General features: G+C 40.6%; 1 protein-coding gene across 1 annotated transcript in view; it reads left to right on the plus strand.

The window, feature by feature from the left end:
• Nucleotides 1-17,126, plus strand: part of LOC138980211 (pumilio homolog 2-like) — a 75,886-nt gene that overhangs the window by 14,998 nt on the left and 43,762 nt on the right. The window contains exons 4-8 of the mRNA XM_070353049.1: nt 4,655-4,781; nt 6,300-6,403; nt 7,985-8,115; nt 10,585-10,801; nt 12,118-12,202. Coding sequence (XP_070209150.1) covers nt 4,655-4,781; nt 6,300-6,403; nt 7,985-8,115; nt 10,585-10,801; nt 12,118-12,202 — 664 coding nt within the window. The remainder of the gene's footprint in view (nt 1-4,654; nt 4,782-6,299; nt 6,404-7,984; nt 8,116-10,584; nt 10,802-12,117; nt 12,203-17,126) is intronic.

Here is a 17,126-nt window from a genome sequence, read left to right on the forward strand (position 1 = left end):
TAGTTTAGAATTCTAGTAAACACTTATAAATTATCAGTAGGTGCTACATTGCTGAAACGCGAGACTAATTTAACAAAAAGAATGTGTTGTCGCACTTCATCAGTATGAACTTGAGATCACGTGTAAAGGGGGAGGGGGGTCGCATCTTTTTGGTTTTTATTTTTACAGGCACAAGCATACCGGTATTCTTTTTCACATGTCCTCTCTCATTGTCTGACAAGAAACAAGCAAAGCTTCTTTCGTTAGAAACTTCCTCTCCCTTCTCCAGCTTTTGCTGAAACTAAAAATGTTAAAACTTAAACCTAATGACTGTGTTCAAATTTGCCATTGACCCAAGTTGCTGAATACATGTACTATGTAGCCTTAGAAATCGCATGTCACTAGCAACACATTTAGTACGAGTAGTGTACAGTTGTACCTGCGATGTGTGGCCCCTCCAATGAGAGGACACCTCCCTTAAAAGGACACATTCTGAGGTCCCTTTGTCTATTATCTCTACCAAAATATACCTGTCATGACAGGCCACCTGCAATGTAGGGACACTTTTAGCTGGTCCCAAGGGTGTCCTTTCATCACAGGTACCACTGTATAAGGAAGTTGCATTGTTTGTGTTTCATCCCAGGAAGTAAAATGTGTCCTGGTTTTTTTCCTCATACACAGTAACACTGCTGCTGGGTCCCAAAGCAGGCAGTGTGGTTTTAAACTTTATTCTGTTCAGTTTGTAGGGAAGTTGATGTTGAGTAATGTTGGTCTCTGTGGAAACCATTGTCCTTTGAAGCAGAGTTCGGGATTTTTGCGTATTGTGGAAATGTCAGAAATACAGTTCTAGTCTCTGCTGCATTGGTTATCCCTGATTTCTGTTAAGCGTAATTTATCTATTGTAAGAAGATTCAGTAAGCTGTTTAGCCAAGTGAATAGTTTGTGGTGGTGAAAATGACCCAATATTGAGCTGGTGTTTACGGACTTTGTTCACTCGTTTCAAGGGCTTGATGGTGTAGTATAATCACTGTACACAAGTGGAAGAGTTGCATCGACACTTAGTGGAAATGATTTCTCTGACCAGCAACAGCGTGCCTCGCAAGAAGCTGAAGCGTTGCAGCAAACAGTCTAAGAGCGTCAATCTGAATCACATCGGTGCGCCGTATCTGAGCAGCGTTGTACACAGTAATTCGCCCTTTCAAACAACGTTGATGTTTCTCTTTGAAGACTCGTTGTATCCGTACAACTGTGTGAGTAATCGATGAAAATTTTTCGTGTGCTGAATTTTTGTGGATAATGATTGTGTTGGTCGTGTTTGAATCTCGTGTATTGAATCAGCTGTAGAGGTACATCTTGTTTGTGTTGTTACAGACGCGTAACATTTATGTTTTTATCTCCCAGCCAACTATACATTTTTTTCTTCTTTTTTTTCTCACAAATATGAAATTGATTGCATGAGTAGTGTTTGAAATCTCTTTATTGCATCAGCTACAGACTGAAACTAGTGAAAGCGGTAACTCTTGAATCATGCCATTTTCATTCGAAATGGGTTTTACTTGTAATAATGTTTTGATGTCTCAGGTCTGTTACTGTTCGCAAAAGTCTTTGTGATTGTTGACTTTCAGGTTTTCATTTCCTTCTGAACTTGAGGAAAATCCTTGTGGGTTTTTTCCTTGAAGTAGAAAGTTACACCTTGCACGACTGGGGCAAAATATACCTGTGTGAAAGCCTTTGCTTAAAAGTGTTCAATTCTTCCTAACCGGCCCCCGTAGCGCAGTGGTTAGCGCTGCGGGCCGGGAGGTCGTGGGTTCGAATCCCATCAGGGTCATGTGGGTTTTTCGGGCTACGGTCGGCTCCTACCCAGAGTGGAAGTGCTATGGTTCCTATGGGAAGGCTGGGATCACACAGCCGAGTGTCATTCACTCAACGAATGCGACTTTGAGGGTGCTCAGGTTTTGTATACCTGACCAACACCGCAGGTGCGGCAGTTCTCGGGCCTGGTTGATGCCAGGATATATTATGACAGTAAGCGTAGAGTGCTGCCCTGTCACGTAGTCTCAAACCAAATTGGAAATCCAAAGCATCATTATAATCATCCTCATCTCATTAATCATCCAAAATATAAATTGTCCTTGCTCTTGTGGCCCTTCATGCCCGGAGCTCTCATGGTGACCTTGGTCTTAGTGTTCCTGTTCGATCCTTCCCTGAATAGTAGTTCTGCTGTCAGTCTTCAACGTGTGACGTTCTGGGGGGTCGACAGAGGGACGTGGTGGCGGTCTGCTCTCTGGAGGGGACGCTCACTCAGTCTGGCTCCGCGACTTAAAGTCAATGTCGTTTGTAGGGGGCATAGTAGGTAGTGGGCTGCGTCCGTTAGCTCGGGACAGACCCACTACTGATCACCGTCGAAGTGACTCAGCAGAAGTGCAGTGTCATCTTCCGAGGGTAGCCTACCGCAGCGACCCGACATCCCCCCCTGGAGCGTCTGTAAAATCGACAAGCCTGGCAGCGGAACGAAATTCAGAGGTGGTTGGAGCAGCGAGTGCAGGGACGGGGCGGTGTGAGAGCACAACGGGACAAGGGAACAAGTGTAAAGACCAACAAAAACAACAAAAAAACCGTGTGAAAGCCTTTACTTAAAAGTGTTCAATTCTTCCTAAGTATCAAAGTTATAATCAGAACCTGTCAAACCTTACATAGGCCTTGGAATATTTTGGACTGCTGATACTGACAGCAATAGCTGAGGGTCAAGTGATTGACCCATTTACAATTAGTTTTGACAACAGAACAGTGGATGATTTTAAGCGCCCCTTCTGCTAATGCTATGCTGAACCTGTGTTTTCAGTTTCAATACTGTTGAACGTCTTTTTAACTAATAATCAGCAGATCAGTTTCGCATGATCTGGCAAGTGACAGACCCGTTTAACATAGTCTTGTAAGTTAAAAGGTACTTGTACAGTAGGAGGCAAAAGAAACACAGCACATTCGCGCCCACTGTTGCAAGTGATTTTTTTGTCGTTTTCAAACTGTTGTATAATAAGAACCAGATAAGGTATGTCAAAAAGAAAAACAGATTCGTGAAGGATATTTTACTGGCTGAGAGATTCGTCACTAGTTTTTAATCGTTGTCTGTTTTTAATCACTTGCAACAATGGGCGCAAATGTGGTGCGTTTCTTTTGTCCCCTACTGTACTTTCGTCCATGGTGCTTAACCTGTGGTCATCTTCAGTGTCCAGGCCACAAAGACAGTTGCCAGACCGCTGTGGAACTTATCTGCAAGTGTCGAGTGATAGAACAGTGATTGTGCTGTGTGTTTGTAAATTGTTCCCAAGAAGAAGGCAAGAAGTGTACATTCAACAAAATTTGGTCGCCTGGGCATGTCTTGTAAAAAACTTTACTTTGATACTCAAAATAATGTATTGCCAGGTTTGATCGAATGTGATTATTTTCTGAAAATGGTCAAATGCAATCAAACCTGGCTGTACCAGATATTCATTTGGTGCCTGCAAGTGCAATCAGTAAAACTCTGGAAGTTAAACTTCTTTCAAATTGCTGAAAACTTGCGCATCATTTCAACAAATGTGCTGAATTTGTTAGACTGTATGTGAAAGGGAACGCCATTGTCTGCCTTAATTAAATATCAGAAAATTGCCTCTAAATTATGGCAGATTTGGCGAAGAATGTAATTCCGGCCATCTACCCTGAGTACTGACCTGTTAGTGATTACATCTCCAGTACTTTCGAATAGGAAACACTAAAAGTATTGAGAGAACACACTGGTCAACATCAACTTCGTTAGAACTATGCTTTTTGACTCACATGCGAAGCAAAAGTGAGTCTATGTACTCACCCGAGTCGTCCGGTCCGTCCGGACATCCGTCCGTCCGGAAAACTTTAACGTTGGATATTTCTTGGACACTATTCAGTCTATCAGTACCAAATTTGGCAAGATGGTGTATGATGACAAGGCCCCAAAAAACATACATAGCATCTTGATTTTGCTTCAAGGTCAAGGTCGCAGGGGCCATAAATGTTGCCTAAATAACAGCTATTTTTCACATTTTTCACATTTTCTCTGAAGTTTTTGAGATTCAATACCTCACCTATATATGATATATAGGGCAAAGTAAGCCCCATCTTTTGATACCAGTTTGGTTTACCTTGCTTCAAGGTCAAGGTCACAGGAGCTCTTCAAAGTTGGATTGTATACATATTTTGAAGTGACCGTGACCCTGAACTATGGAAGATAACTGTTTCAAACTTAAAAATTATGTGGGGCACATGTTATGCTTTCATCATGAGACACATTTGGTCACATATGATCAAGGTCAAGGTCACTTTGACCCTTATGAAATGTGACCAAAATAAGGTAGTGAACCACTAAAAGTGACCATATGTCATGGTAGAAAGAGCCAATAAGCACCATTGTACTTCCTATGTCTTGAATTAACAGCTTTGTGTTGCATGACCTTGGATGACCTTGACCTTGGGTCAAGGTCACATGTATTTTGGTAGGAAAAATGTGTAAAGCATGTGAGTCGTATGGGCTTTGCCCTTCTTGTTTTCAATTGAGCTTTAATAACAATAACTACAGTTTATTATCCATTAAAATCGAAATTTTTCTTTGACTTCCCCTTTTCGTTTGTTTGATTTTGTGTGTTTTCTCTGTGTTGTGCAGAACCTGAACGCTGGGAAGAACAAACTGTGGAGCCTGGACGACAACAGCAAGCCGGAGGCCAGGGTGTACACAGGATGGGGACCTCGCGACGACAACTCCTGGAGTGGTGCCCCCGTTGGCATGTCACGTAAGGCTGCAAGCAAATTGTCGCTTAACAATTTATCTTTTAATTTGATTTTATTGTATAATATCTTGTTTTATTTTACTTCATTCTACTTTATTTTATTTCTTTATTTCTTTATTTTATTTATTTATGTATTTATTTATTCGAGTGCTTGGAATATACAGAAAGTGCTTTGAAGGCCAGCAATGTTTCCCACCCAGCATTTGAAAAATAAACAGCGAAGTCATTCCTCTTAGCCTTTCTGATCAATTTTCAATTTTTGGGCTGGCACATCAGCACACACACACACACACACACACACACACACACACACACACACACACACACACACACACACACACACACACACACACACACACACACACACACCCCCACACCCCCCCACTTATGATGAGTTAAAATCTTCTCAACATCATGATTTGATGCTGTATACAAATGCTGATAATACTTGGCAGATGGTTATACCTTATTTGTATTGTACGCAGCCTGAAACAGTCATTGTTTTTCGAGATCACACTGTTTTCTTTTTCTTTTTTGTAAAACTCGGCTATGCATTGTTACATTGGACAGCGGGGCACCAGGAAATATTTTTTTGTAAGTCAATCTGTGCATCTGATGAATCTTTGTGTATTGTTTCAGCAAAGTTTCAACAGTCAGCCTTTGTATACATTCTCTTTTGTTTTGTTCCCCTTTGAACTTCGCTCACAAGTGTGTCTTAATCCTTTGACTGTAGTACTGAAGTGGTAGTTGTACTGAGTCATACAGTTTATTAGGAGCTCAAGGTTAACCTCCACCCAAAAAATTGACCTTGAAATGGAGGGAGTCTTAAAATTGAGATACATTTACGGGCAGGGATGTAGCTCAGTCGGTAGCGCGCTGGATTTGTATCCAGTTGGCCGCTGTCAGCGTGAGTTCGTCTCCACGTTCGGCGAGAGATTTATTTCTCAGAGTCAACTTTGTGTGCAGACTCTCCTCGGTGTCCGAACACCCCCCGTGTGTACACCCAAGCACAAGACCAAGTGCGCACGAAAAAGATCCTGTAATCCATGTCAGAGTTCGGTGGGTTATAGTAACACGAAAAATACCCAGCATGCTTCCTCCGAAAACGGCGTATGGCTGCCTAAATGGTGGGGTAAAAAACTGTAATGCACGCTAAATTCCACTCGTGCAAAAAAACCACGAGTGCACGTGGGAGTTTCAGCCCACGAACGCAGAAGAAGAAGAAGATACATTTACAGAGAGGTCTTAAAAGCGTTAAAGTCTCAAAGTGGGGGCTCATAAAGTTTTGTAAAAAACAGTAAAAGGAGGGTTCTCCTCTCATGATCATGTACTTTTATCACTGTTCTGTGTTTCTTTTAACCTAATGCAAAAGACACACACACAGACTTCATTTATTGTATGTGCATACAGGGGTGTGTACACCATACAGGGGCACTGCTAAAGCCAGATTAACACAATCACTGACAGTGACAATGACACAACCAGATGAGCTGCATTGCAGTGTATTTCTTTGTGTTTCAGAAACAGGAAGTCTTGGTCTGAACATGGCGGAGTTTGTACTGAGCGGTGGCTCACCGACCAACAGGAATGCAGCTCAGGACAGGAACAGAATGACAGGGGCTTTTGTACGTCTTGCATCTTTCTTCCTTCTTTTGTCACGGCTTCTGTTTACCTTTGCTTCCTTTTCTTGTTTTGTTTTTCACACATACACACTGACAATTACACAGACTCCCAGACTTTCCTCTGTCTCGCCCCTAATCAGCCCTGAAAGTGGCGAGTATTTTACTCGCCATGGCGAGTAGAACATGTAACTGGCAAGTAGAAATGTTCATGTAATCGTCAAATGCGAGTAAAGTTGCTGAAAAAATGTGTTGAATTGACTAGTAAAGTTTGCTCTCAGAATCACTAGCCAAACGCTAATGCACCTCTTTTTTTACATTTAGTCACGTTTTGACTAAATGTTTTAACATAGATGGGGAATCGAGACGAGGGTCGTGGTGTATGTGTGTGTGTCTGTCTGTCTGTGCGTGTGTGTGTGTGTGTAGAGCGATTCAGACCAAACTATGAACCGATCTTGATGAAATTTGACATGAGAGTTCCTGGGAATGATATCCCCGGACATTTTTTCTTTTTTTCGATAAATACCTTTGATGACGTCATATCCGGCTTTTTGTAAAAGTTGAGGCGGCACTGTCACATCCTTATTTTTCAATCAAATTGATTGAAATTTTTGTAAAGCAATCTTCGACGAAGGCCGGACTTCGGTATTGCATTTCAGCTTGGCTTAAAAATTAATTAATGACTTTGGTCATTAAAAATCTGAAAATTGTAATAAATTTTTTTTTTATATAAAACGATTCAAATTTCCTTTCATCTTATTCTACATCATTTCCTGATTCCAAAAACATATAAATATGTTATATTTGGATTAAAAACAAGCTCTAAAAATTATGATCAAAATTAAATTTCCGAAATCGATTTAAAAACAATTTCATCTTATTCCTTGTCGGTTCCTGATTCCAAAAACATATAGATATGATATGTTTGGATTAAAAACACACTCAGAAAGTTAAAACGAAGAGAGGTACAGAAAAGCGTGCTATGCAGCACAGCAAAACCACTACCGCGCTGAACAGGCTCGTCAGTTTCACTCCGTTATGCACAAGCGGCGGACTACGGTCATTGTGAAAAAATGCAGTGCGTTCAGTTTCATTCTGTGAGTTCCACAGCTTGACTAAATGTAGTAATTTCGCCTTACGCGACTTGTTTTTACTTTCAGGGCTGCTTATAGGTAGATCAAAAATGGAGGACATACAGTATAAACACACCCTTCACCCCCTTTTACAAATGTCAATTTGGGGATACGCATAACTGAACACATTCCACTTTTTCCCTAATCCTCTCACAAAAATGAAGAAATGAAAATTATAAGCGTTTAGTTTTTGCATGACATTTGACTTCAGATTCTAGGCACGCGTGATATTCAAGTATTTCAAAAGTACCCAACCAGGATTTGAATTTTGTTACTTGAAGTACTTCCATTGGCAATGAGCTTTACTTTTGAAAACTATTTTTTGCATGCGCATGATTAGCTTTCAACTCAAATCATCTATGTGTTCTCACAAATTAAGGGGTTGTTTTGAAATGGGACTCCTTTGGTTAATTGCACACTTGAAAGACGGCTGATTTTTTCCTCCTGCTATCAGGGCCAAACTGCGGAGAGCGAGGAAAAGAAAGAGAAGACACCCTCACCCTTTGAAGAAGGCGAGCGTTTGGAAGACAAGGACCTTCAGACCAATGGAATCATCCAGAATGGCTTGGAGGACGGTGGTTACAGGTAAGCTGACTGTATCTTCTTCCTCGTTGACTTCGTTCAAGCGTCCAACTCTCTGGCATGTAAGAATGCCGCTGTCTTTTTCAAGGCTGCCAGGGCCGAGGTGCACGAGAAAGTTATCAACCGGTTGGGAGCCAGCCGCAGTGTTGGATTGGTTAAAATAGAGATTTGTTGTGATTTCAGCGTATCAGACCCCGCGGGTTTTTTGACTCACATGCGAAGCAAAAGTGAGTCTATGTACTCACCCGAGTCGTCCGTCCGTCCGTCCGTCCGTCCGGAAAACTTTAACGTTGGATATTTCTTGGACACTATTCAGTCTATCAGTACCAAATTTGGCAAGATGGTGTATGATGACAAGGCCCCAAAAAACATACATAGCATCTTGACCTTGCTTCAAGGTCAAGGTCGCAGGGGCCATAAATGTTGTCTAAAAAACAGCTATTTTTCCCATTTTCTCTGAAGTTTTTGAGATTGAATACCTCACCTATATATGATATATAGGGCAAAGTAAGCCCCATCTTTTGATACCAGTTTGGTTTACCTTGCTTCAAGGTCAAGGTCACAGGAGCTCTTCAAAGTTGGATTGTATACATATTTTGAAGTGACCTTGACCCTGAACTATGGAAGATAACTGTTTCAAACTTAAAAATTATGTGGGGCACATGTTATGCTTTCATCATGAGACACATTTGGTCACATATGGTCAAGGTCACTTTGACCCTTATGAAATGTGACCAAAATATGGTAGTGAACCACTAAAAGTGACCATATCTCATGGTAGAAAGAGCCAATAAGCACCATTGTACTTCCTATGTCTTGAATTAACAGCTTTGTGTTGCATGACCTTGGATGACCTTGACCTTGGGTCAAGGTCACATGTATTTTGGTAGGAAAAATGTGTAAAGCAGTTCTTAGTGTATGATGTCATTGCTAGGTTTAGGTCAAGCATGTGAGTCGTATGGGCTTTGCCCTTCTTGTTCTCTCTTGTTTGGGTGGCACCCACTCTCGGTTCGTACACCTCGCCCCCGGTCACCAAATGGTTTCTGTTGGTTGGTTTGTTTGTTTGTTTGCTTAACGCCCAGCCGACCACAAAGGGCCATATCAGGGCGGTGCTGCTTTGACATTTAACATTCGCCACACACAAGACAGAAGTCGCAGCACAGGCTTCATGTCTGGGCATGCATGCTTGTTTTAGATTGACACAGGTGTCACTTCCCACAAAGCTGTTGAATGTTGGTATGTGTCCAAGTGGAAGGATGCTCTGACTCCAGGTAAACACCTCTTCCTTTTAAAGGTACCTAGCTTCTAGTGGTAAGGCGTCCGCCCTGTGAGCGGGAGGTCGTGGGTTCGAACCCCGGCCGGGTCATATCTAAGACTTTAAAATTGGTAATCTAGTGGAACCCATACGATTTCGCCGTATTTTGTACGCATGATTGTTGAGAATACGATCAGTATGGTCAGTGGGGAAAAAATACGACCAAAAACATTCATAGAATACTTTTCTTCACAGGCCCATCTCGAAGCCGACCCAGTATTTTGACACATGATTACAGTTTTAGTCAGTAAACATTGAAAAAAAGCATTTGTTTTAAATGTATAGGTAAACTTAATTAATGGTGTGACAGACGCGTGTGAAGCATGCTTTAATCATGGCTGTTCATATGCTGTGTGGAGTACGCTCATTTTTCTGAAAATACACCAAGTTTGTTTGAGAATACTCAAAGTGCAAAACAGGGGTTCCCAGGTCTGCATGCCTCTAGCAAGTGTTCATGCCATGTCAAGGCCATTTGGATCACATTTTGGAGAGAACGTAAAAGTGGGACAATTTTACCTAAAGTGTGGAACGGTCATGCACTAACTGAAATCATTGTGCTCCAGATATGAAATAAATCTAAACATGTGTAGATGTTAGTAGCATTTTTGTCGGTTTCATTTGTTAGGGTCACCCTGTATCTGCTCTCTTATTAATGTGAATGGGGAAACAATTTTTACTAACATGAAAATGATTCAGACTACAGTGTTCTAAAACAATTCCTGTGCACCAAATATGAAATGTCTCTAAACATGTGTGGATGTTAGTAGGATTATTGTGGGTTTCATTTCTGGGGGTTCACCCTGTATCTGCTGGCTTGTGAATAGGGAAAATAATGTACAAGCAAGAACGGTTCGATTCAGGCTGCAGTCTTATAAGGGAAAAAAAAAAAAGGTCTGTTTACAGTAACATAGGCCAAAAAAATAGGGTCGGTAGGTCGGGATTTTTTTAAAAAAAAATAATAATTTCTCCAAAAAACCATATTTTTACGATATTTTGCAAACAAAACAAGATTTTTTTTTTTATTTTTTTCCCAAATACCAAAAAAAGTCTAGGGTCGCGCGAAAAAAATAGGGTCAGTCGGGTTACCGTAAACAGACCCTTTTTTTTTTTTTTGCCTAAAACATTCCTGATGGTTTTATCTTGTTCCTGTTGCACAGAGGTGGCAGCCGACAGAACTCGCCCAACGGCGGTGACGTCAACCAAGGCATGCGTCAGGAGAACGACTTTATGGAGAACCAGGCGCTGGGGCCGCAGGGCTTTCAACTGGACCCCTCTCAGTTTGGTCAGATGGCCATCGACCCAATCAGCTTTGACTACGGCAGTCAGGTGATTCCCTCCGTGGACAGTCCAAACTTCAGCATGGATTATAATCAGGTGAGAATGACTTTTTGCACAAGTTTTGGGGGGATAGATTTCCCCTCGAAATCGGTGTACGCTGCCTGTATGGCGAGGTAAAAACGGTCATACATGTAAAAAATCAACTTGTGCGAAAACATGAGTGAACGAGAGAGTTTCAGCCCATGAACGAAGATTGAAGAAGGGGGATTGATAGGTTGAGAGAGGAAAAGGAGTGGAGGGGGTTGGTTGGTGTGAATGGGTTGCTGTGTAGCTTTTTTGAGTCACTTGAGAAAAAGTGACTCTATGTAATCGGTCAGTGTTAGTCTGTCCGGCCGGCCGGCCGTCCGTAGACACCACCTTAACGTTGGACTTTTCTCGGAAACTATCAAAGCGATCGGGCTCATATTTTGTTTAGTCGTGACCTCCAATGACCTCTACACTTTAACGATGGTTTCGTTGACCTTTGACCTTTTTCAAGGTCACAGGTCAGCGTCAAAGGAAAAATTAGACATTTTATATCTTTTCTCGGAAACTATCAAAGCGATCGGGCTCATATTTTGTTTAGTCGTGACCTCCAATGACCTCTACACTTTAACGATGGTTTCGTTGACCTTTGACCTTTTTCAAGGTCAGCGTCAAAGGAAAAATTAGACATTTTATATCTTTGACAAAGTTCATCGGATGTGATTGAAACTTTGTAGGATTATTCTTTACATCAAAGTATTTACATCTGTAGCCTTTTACGAACGTTATCAGAAAAACAAGGGAGATAACTAGCCTTTTCTGTTCGGCAACACACAACTTAACGTTGGGCTTTTCTCGGAAACTATAAAAGTGACCGGGCTCAAATTTTATGTGAACGTGACTCATTGTGTTGTGAATAGCAATTTCTTCCTGTCCATCTGATGCCTCATATAATATTCAGAACTGCGAAAGTGACTCGATCGAGCGTTTGCTCTTCTTGTTTTGGAATGGGGTGAGGGCTCCCCAAACTGTGGGTCACTGTATACACACTTCACGAGGATAATGAGGCCTTTCGTTATTGCCAATAGTTTCATTCTTAGGTTGAAGTGGCAAATAAAATGTGGCTGTTGTATCCTGACCTGTGTGACTTTTTTTTACAACCCTGCAGTTTCTTGTTTCTAGTCTTCAGTGACCTTGACTTGTTTGACCCTGCACAGTTTATGAACTACTGGGACCTTGACATTCCCAGTTTCAGACCTATTGTGACCTTGATCTTTTTTATTTTTTCTTATTTTTTTTTACCCTGCACAGTAATTTACCAAGTGTAATCTTAAGTTATTGACCCTGCCCAGTTTCTAACCTCCGTTGACCTTGACTTTTGCCTTCAGATGCTGCAGCGCCAGCAGCAGCCCATGGCAACCATGCTAGCACAGCAGCAGTACGCAGCACTAGCACAGCAACAGCAGCAGATGGGTAAGCGGTGCTCTGTGGTTATAGGCTTCTAGCTCTGATGTATTTATATCGTTGTTCCGTTAGAACTTTTTATTCGTTTTCAGTTTGAGATCAGATATCAGCTGGCTACTCTAAATCTTGGTCTGTTAGCCGTCACTTGTTGTGGAGTTATAATTATTTGCACACACTGGACCTTACTTTACTTGTTACACCCCCGGTATAGGGGTGTGTATAGGTTTCACTCGATGTGTTTGTGGCGGTGTTTGTGTTCGCAAGTAGATCTCAAGAATGAACGGACCGATCGTCATCAAACTTGGTGAACAGGTTCTATGCATTCCTGAGACGGTCCTTACAAAAATTGGGACCAGTCAAACACACGGTTAGGGAGTTATTGGTGGATTAAAATTATACAACGACTTATAGACGGACACCCCCGTTGGTCAAAGGGAAATAACCATTCTCACTGCCACCAACTGAGAAGGTTATTTCCCTTGACGGGGGTGTTTTTCCTATCAGAGGAATTTCTTGTTGCCTTCTGTTATTGAAGAAAGACCATACATCCTCTGCCGAATATTCTCTGAACATCCTCCAGGGAATATTGAAAAGGACTGTATGACTGGACATTTAAAAAAAAAATTTTGTCTTTAAAAAAAAAAAGCTTTCTCAACTGTCCTTTTCAGTTATAAACATGCTTGGCAGATAGCTACACTTTGAATTCCTTTCTCTAGCAACATAAATCAAGTTTTACAGGTCTTTTGGGGATGTTAAGATCACTCCAATCTTTCAGGCCTATGAGTAGTGGGGCGATTCATGAACATCTGTGCCAGTGTTCCTAAGTCATGTACCGACTCGACAGCCACTGGCCAGCTGGAAAGATGGTTTCAATACAAACAAAACCGCTTGTATTCCTGTCTTTTTCAGGTTTTAAAAATAATTGAATTTGAAATTCTAAAAAGATGTGCGCGAAATAAAGAAATTCATATGTCAGTAAGCGTGCGTTATCTATACAGCTTTCCAGATTTAAAGTATGCTCTATTTGGAAGAATTTAATCAAATTTATTCTTGTAAACATGTACTTGTGAGATCTAACTGGCCAAGATTTAGGGTACGTTTTTGTTCTGTTTGTACTCGTTTATGGTGCATTTGGTTGCAATGGAATTGGTCATAGACCAAATACCTGGACCGCCAGCTCGTCACGTGACCCTTCGAGGTTACGACTCTCGACTTTCAGGGGCGCGTCGCGTCCGGTTTGAAAGACCAGCGATTCGAAGACAGTGAAAAGAAAGCACGCTCCAGTTATTTGTGACAATGGGAGGTGACAATGAACTGGATTTTCCAAAACTCCAAACTAAACTTAACAAAACTCATCGAAAAACATGTTCCATATGCACTTTTGCTGAGTTTATTTTAGCATTTTCAGAACTTACCTCGGCAACTTCGTCCATGTTTACAATCGACACCGGATATCACGTCCCCCTGATTTCTGAAAGGCTTGTAAGCGTAGGTTCCTAAATGCGAGAGGCCGCTACCTCGTAATAGAGAGAAAGAGCGGAGAGAGAGCTAGTTGGCGGTCCAGGATAAATGGTCTATGAATTGGTGAAACTGTAAGGGCATGGGATGGGTGAATGAAAGAAAAAGATTGTCAGTAGGCTTTTTCTCTGCTTTCATTGTGAATCAAGAGTTGCAACAACAACAAAAAAAGGAACAAAAAAGTTTTGTGTAGGTAATTCTGTTTTGCTGTTTTAACCTTCTTTCGGAGTAAAAAGTGGTAAATGCTTTATGTTTTGTGTAATTTAGTTGAAAGAAAAGAAGATACTTAAATGTTGTCAAAACTTCAAGTAGCCTGTTCTAAATGTCATGTTATTCATGTTTTTATTTTGCATGCTTTAAGTGTTTTCGATTCTGAAAAGAGACCCTGCAACTGGAATTTCTGATCGTCTTTTTTTTGAACATTTTTGTAGCAGAAAAACCCTCAAACTTTAGAAAGGAAAGCACCAACGTTTGGAGCAACTAAAACTTCAAAACTTATTCTCGCTTTAGAGAAGAAGAGCAAATCCAATACATTTGCCAAGTTTGAATTTAGTTTGATTACTTATGCAAGTATCCTGAGAGTGTTTACTCTGGCCAAGATGGTGTTTATTTGGCTGCCGATTTTCACCTGTGAATGGAAAGAATGGAAAAACATAAATGCATGAAGCTGTGGTGCGCAACCATTGTTTTTGTTTTTGAAATTGGTGCAATTTAGGAAACAGCAGCAGATAAAAATATTAAAATATGCAATTTTGGAACATACTTCAAAAAAGTCGAACATAAAAAAAACATTAAAAAAATACTCAAGTGTACTTTCAGGTACAGACACTTACACTTTTATTGCTTCGATTCATTGACAGCATCTGGGGTTTTTTTTCCCAAGAGAATTTTAACTTTTTTGTCTCTCTTTTGTCAGAGTTTGATGGTCTTCTGAAACAAGGTTCTTATTTTTCAATTATGTTTTGTTAGAATTACTTGTTTATGCATAAAATCACACCAGAGAAAGCCTTGCAATTTTTTTGCGTGACTTAGCAATGGTTGAAAAGCTGCACATTTCACACAAGGGAAATTGTGATTGAGATGATTGGTCAACTAAAATTGAAATACACAACTATGAATTGTGGCAAAAAGGAAATGATATATTTGTATCCATTTTAATTAACATGAAGTTGGTGTGGTTTTATCATGAATTAGATTAACCCTTTCATGGTTGATTTGAAAATTGTTGTACATGTGTATTATTATGTTATCTGATTTATTTCTTACTCTTTTCAGCTTTCCGTTTTTTCACTTTATGTTTCTGTTGTTTTTGTTGTGTTCTGTTATATTTTATATGGGTTGTTGGGTACTTCAGTTTCCACATTGAGTTAAGGCCCCCCCCCAAAAATAGTCTGTTTACGGTAACCCGACCGACCCTATTTTTTTCGCGCGACCCTAGACTTTTTTTTGGCATTTGGGGGGGGGGGGGGGGGGGGGGGGGGGGGGGGGGGGGAAGAAAAATCTTTTGGGTTTTTTTTGCAAAATAACGTAAAAATATGGTTTTTTTGAAGAAGAAAAAAATCCCGACCTACCGACCCTATTTTTTTGGCCTATGTTACCGTAAACAGACCTCTTTTTTTTTGGCCTAAGCTTGATTTTTGAAGTTGTGGGTTTCAGATTTTTTTTCACTGCTTCCGTTGTTGTTTTTAAAGTCACAGATAACATACATGTATTCCGTGAGGATTTATTTTTATTTTTTTTTTTTTTACTCGATGTAGGGGAGGGGGGAGGGATGCAAAGCATTCTTCTTTTTTTATTTTTTTATCTGTAGTTCTTTTGAGAGTTACACAAAATTTGACTCTTGTCAAAGAAGTTGAAATGGTCATGTATGCTTTCCCGAGGATGAGGCAATATTGAAAGAAAATTTTGAAAAGTTATTTCAAACTCAGAGATATAAATGTGGCTGCTGTCTTTTAGAACAGTTTGAGTAAGTCATGCGAAAATGTGTGATTCATGGCCCTTTTACTTTTGCTTTTTAATGGACATTTTTTATTTTTTTCATTTTTTTTTCATTTGAAACATAATTGCGATTTGTATTGTCACTGTACAAAACATGCGGCTTGCAAAAGATCAAAGTGTTTAGGAAAGAAAGAAAGCCCAAAAGTAGATGGTTCCTTCGAAGACAAAACTTTTTGAATGCAGAGAAGGAAATAATACACTGTAGTGTATTTGAGCTGTTCGATATTGTGGAAGCCCTCTATTGAGACTCCTTCGCTTTTAAGACGCCGTTTTCTCATGTGACCCTCCACCACGGAATGAGTCACATGTCACCTTTGCATGATTTTCATATTTTTACATTTTTCTAGAGTTTTTTATGCTCTATCCAGTGGTGAAAACCGTTTCAGAAAAGAGCGAAAACTGATCGAGTTATAAGCCTGTGACTAAGGTGACCCTCACACTGTTACCAGACACTCCCCGGGCTTTTATTAAGCCTAGCGCAGAACCGCGCGAGATGACATGCGACTCATTTCGTGGTGGAGGGTCACATATTTTCTGTTCATAAATTTACTCCGATTTTAAGAGCCCCTCCTTTTTTGAGAACCCGATTTTCTCACATTTGTGGAGGTTTGAAATGGGGAGGTTCCACTGTATCTGGAATTTGTGACCCTCCACCACGAAATGAGTCGCATGTCACTTCGCGCGGTTCTGCGCTAGGCTTGATATAAGTCCGGAGAGTGTATGGTAACAGCGTGAGGATCACCTTAGTCACAGGCTTATAACTCAAACAGTTTTCGCTCTTTTCTAAAACGGTTTTCACCACTGGATAGAGCATAACAAACTCTTTAGGAAAATGTAAAAATATGAAAATCATGCAAAGGTGACATGCGACTCATTCCGTGGTGGAGGGTCACATTTTGGAGTTCAACAACCAAATTGTGTGATAGTTAACGAGCCCAAAGTTGTCTCTCGGTGGATGTAGCTTTCGTGACCAAGACGGAGGTGGTTCAGCTTTCGGTTGGGTTTTACTACAGTGGAACTGCCCTTTAAAGGTCTCCAAAACTCGGAGAAAATTAGGTCTTAAAAAGAAAGGCGTTTTGAAATGGGGGTAAATTTACAGAGGTTAGGCCACAAAAAAAATAGGTGTGGTTAAGGTAACATAGCCACAAAAAATAGGGTAGGAAGGTAGGCAATCACTTTTTTTTTTTTATTACTTTTTTTGTTTTTGTTTTTTTGTGTGACAAATGTAATAAAAAGTTATAGGGTCGGCCCCTAAAAATAGGGTAGGTCGGGTTACCGTAACCACACCTATTTTTTTTTAGGCCTTGTAAACAAAACAAAAATGTGAAAAAAAGGAGGGAGTCTTCATGGGGTGCTACACTGTAGTTAACGAGCCAAATGTTGTCCCTTTTTCGGTGAATATAGCAAACATGACCAA

The sequence above is a fragment of the Littorina saxatilis genome, linkage group LG11 (genome assembly GCF_037325665.1).
Source record: "Littorina saxatilis isolate snail1 linkage group LG11, US_GU_Lsax_2.0, whole genome shotgun sequence".
NCBI classification, from domain to species: Eukaryota; Metazoa; Mollusca; class Gastropoda; order Littorinimorpha; family Littorinidae; genus Littorina; species Littorina saxatilis.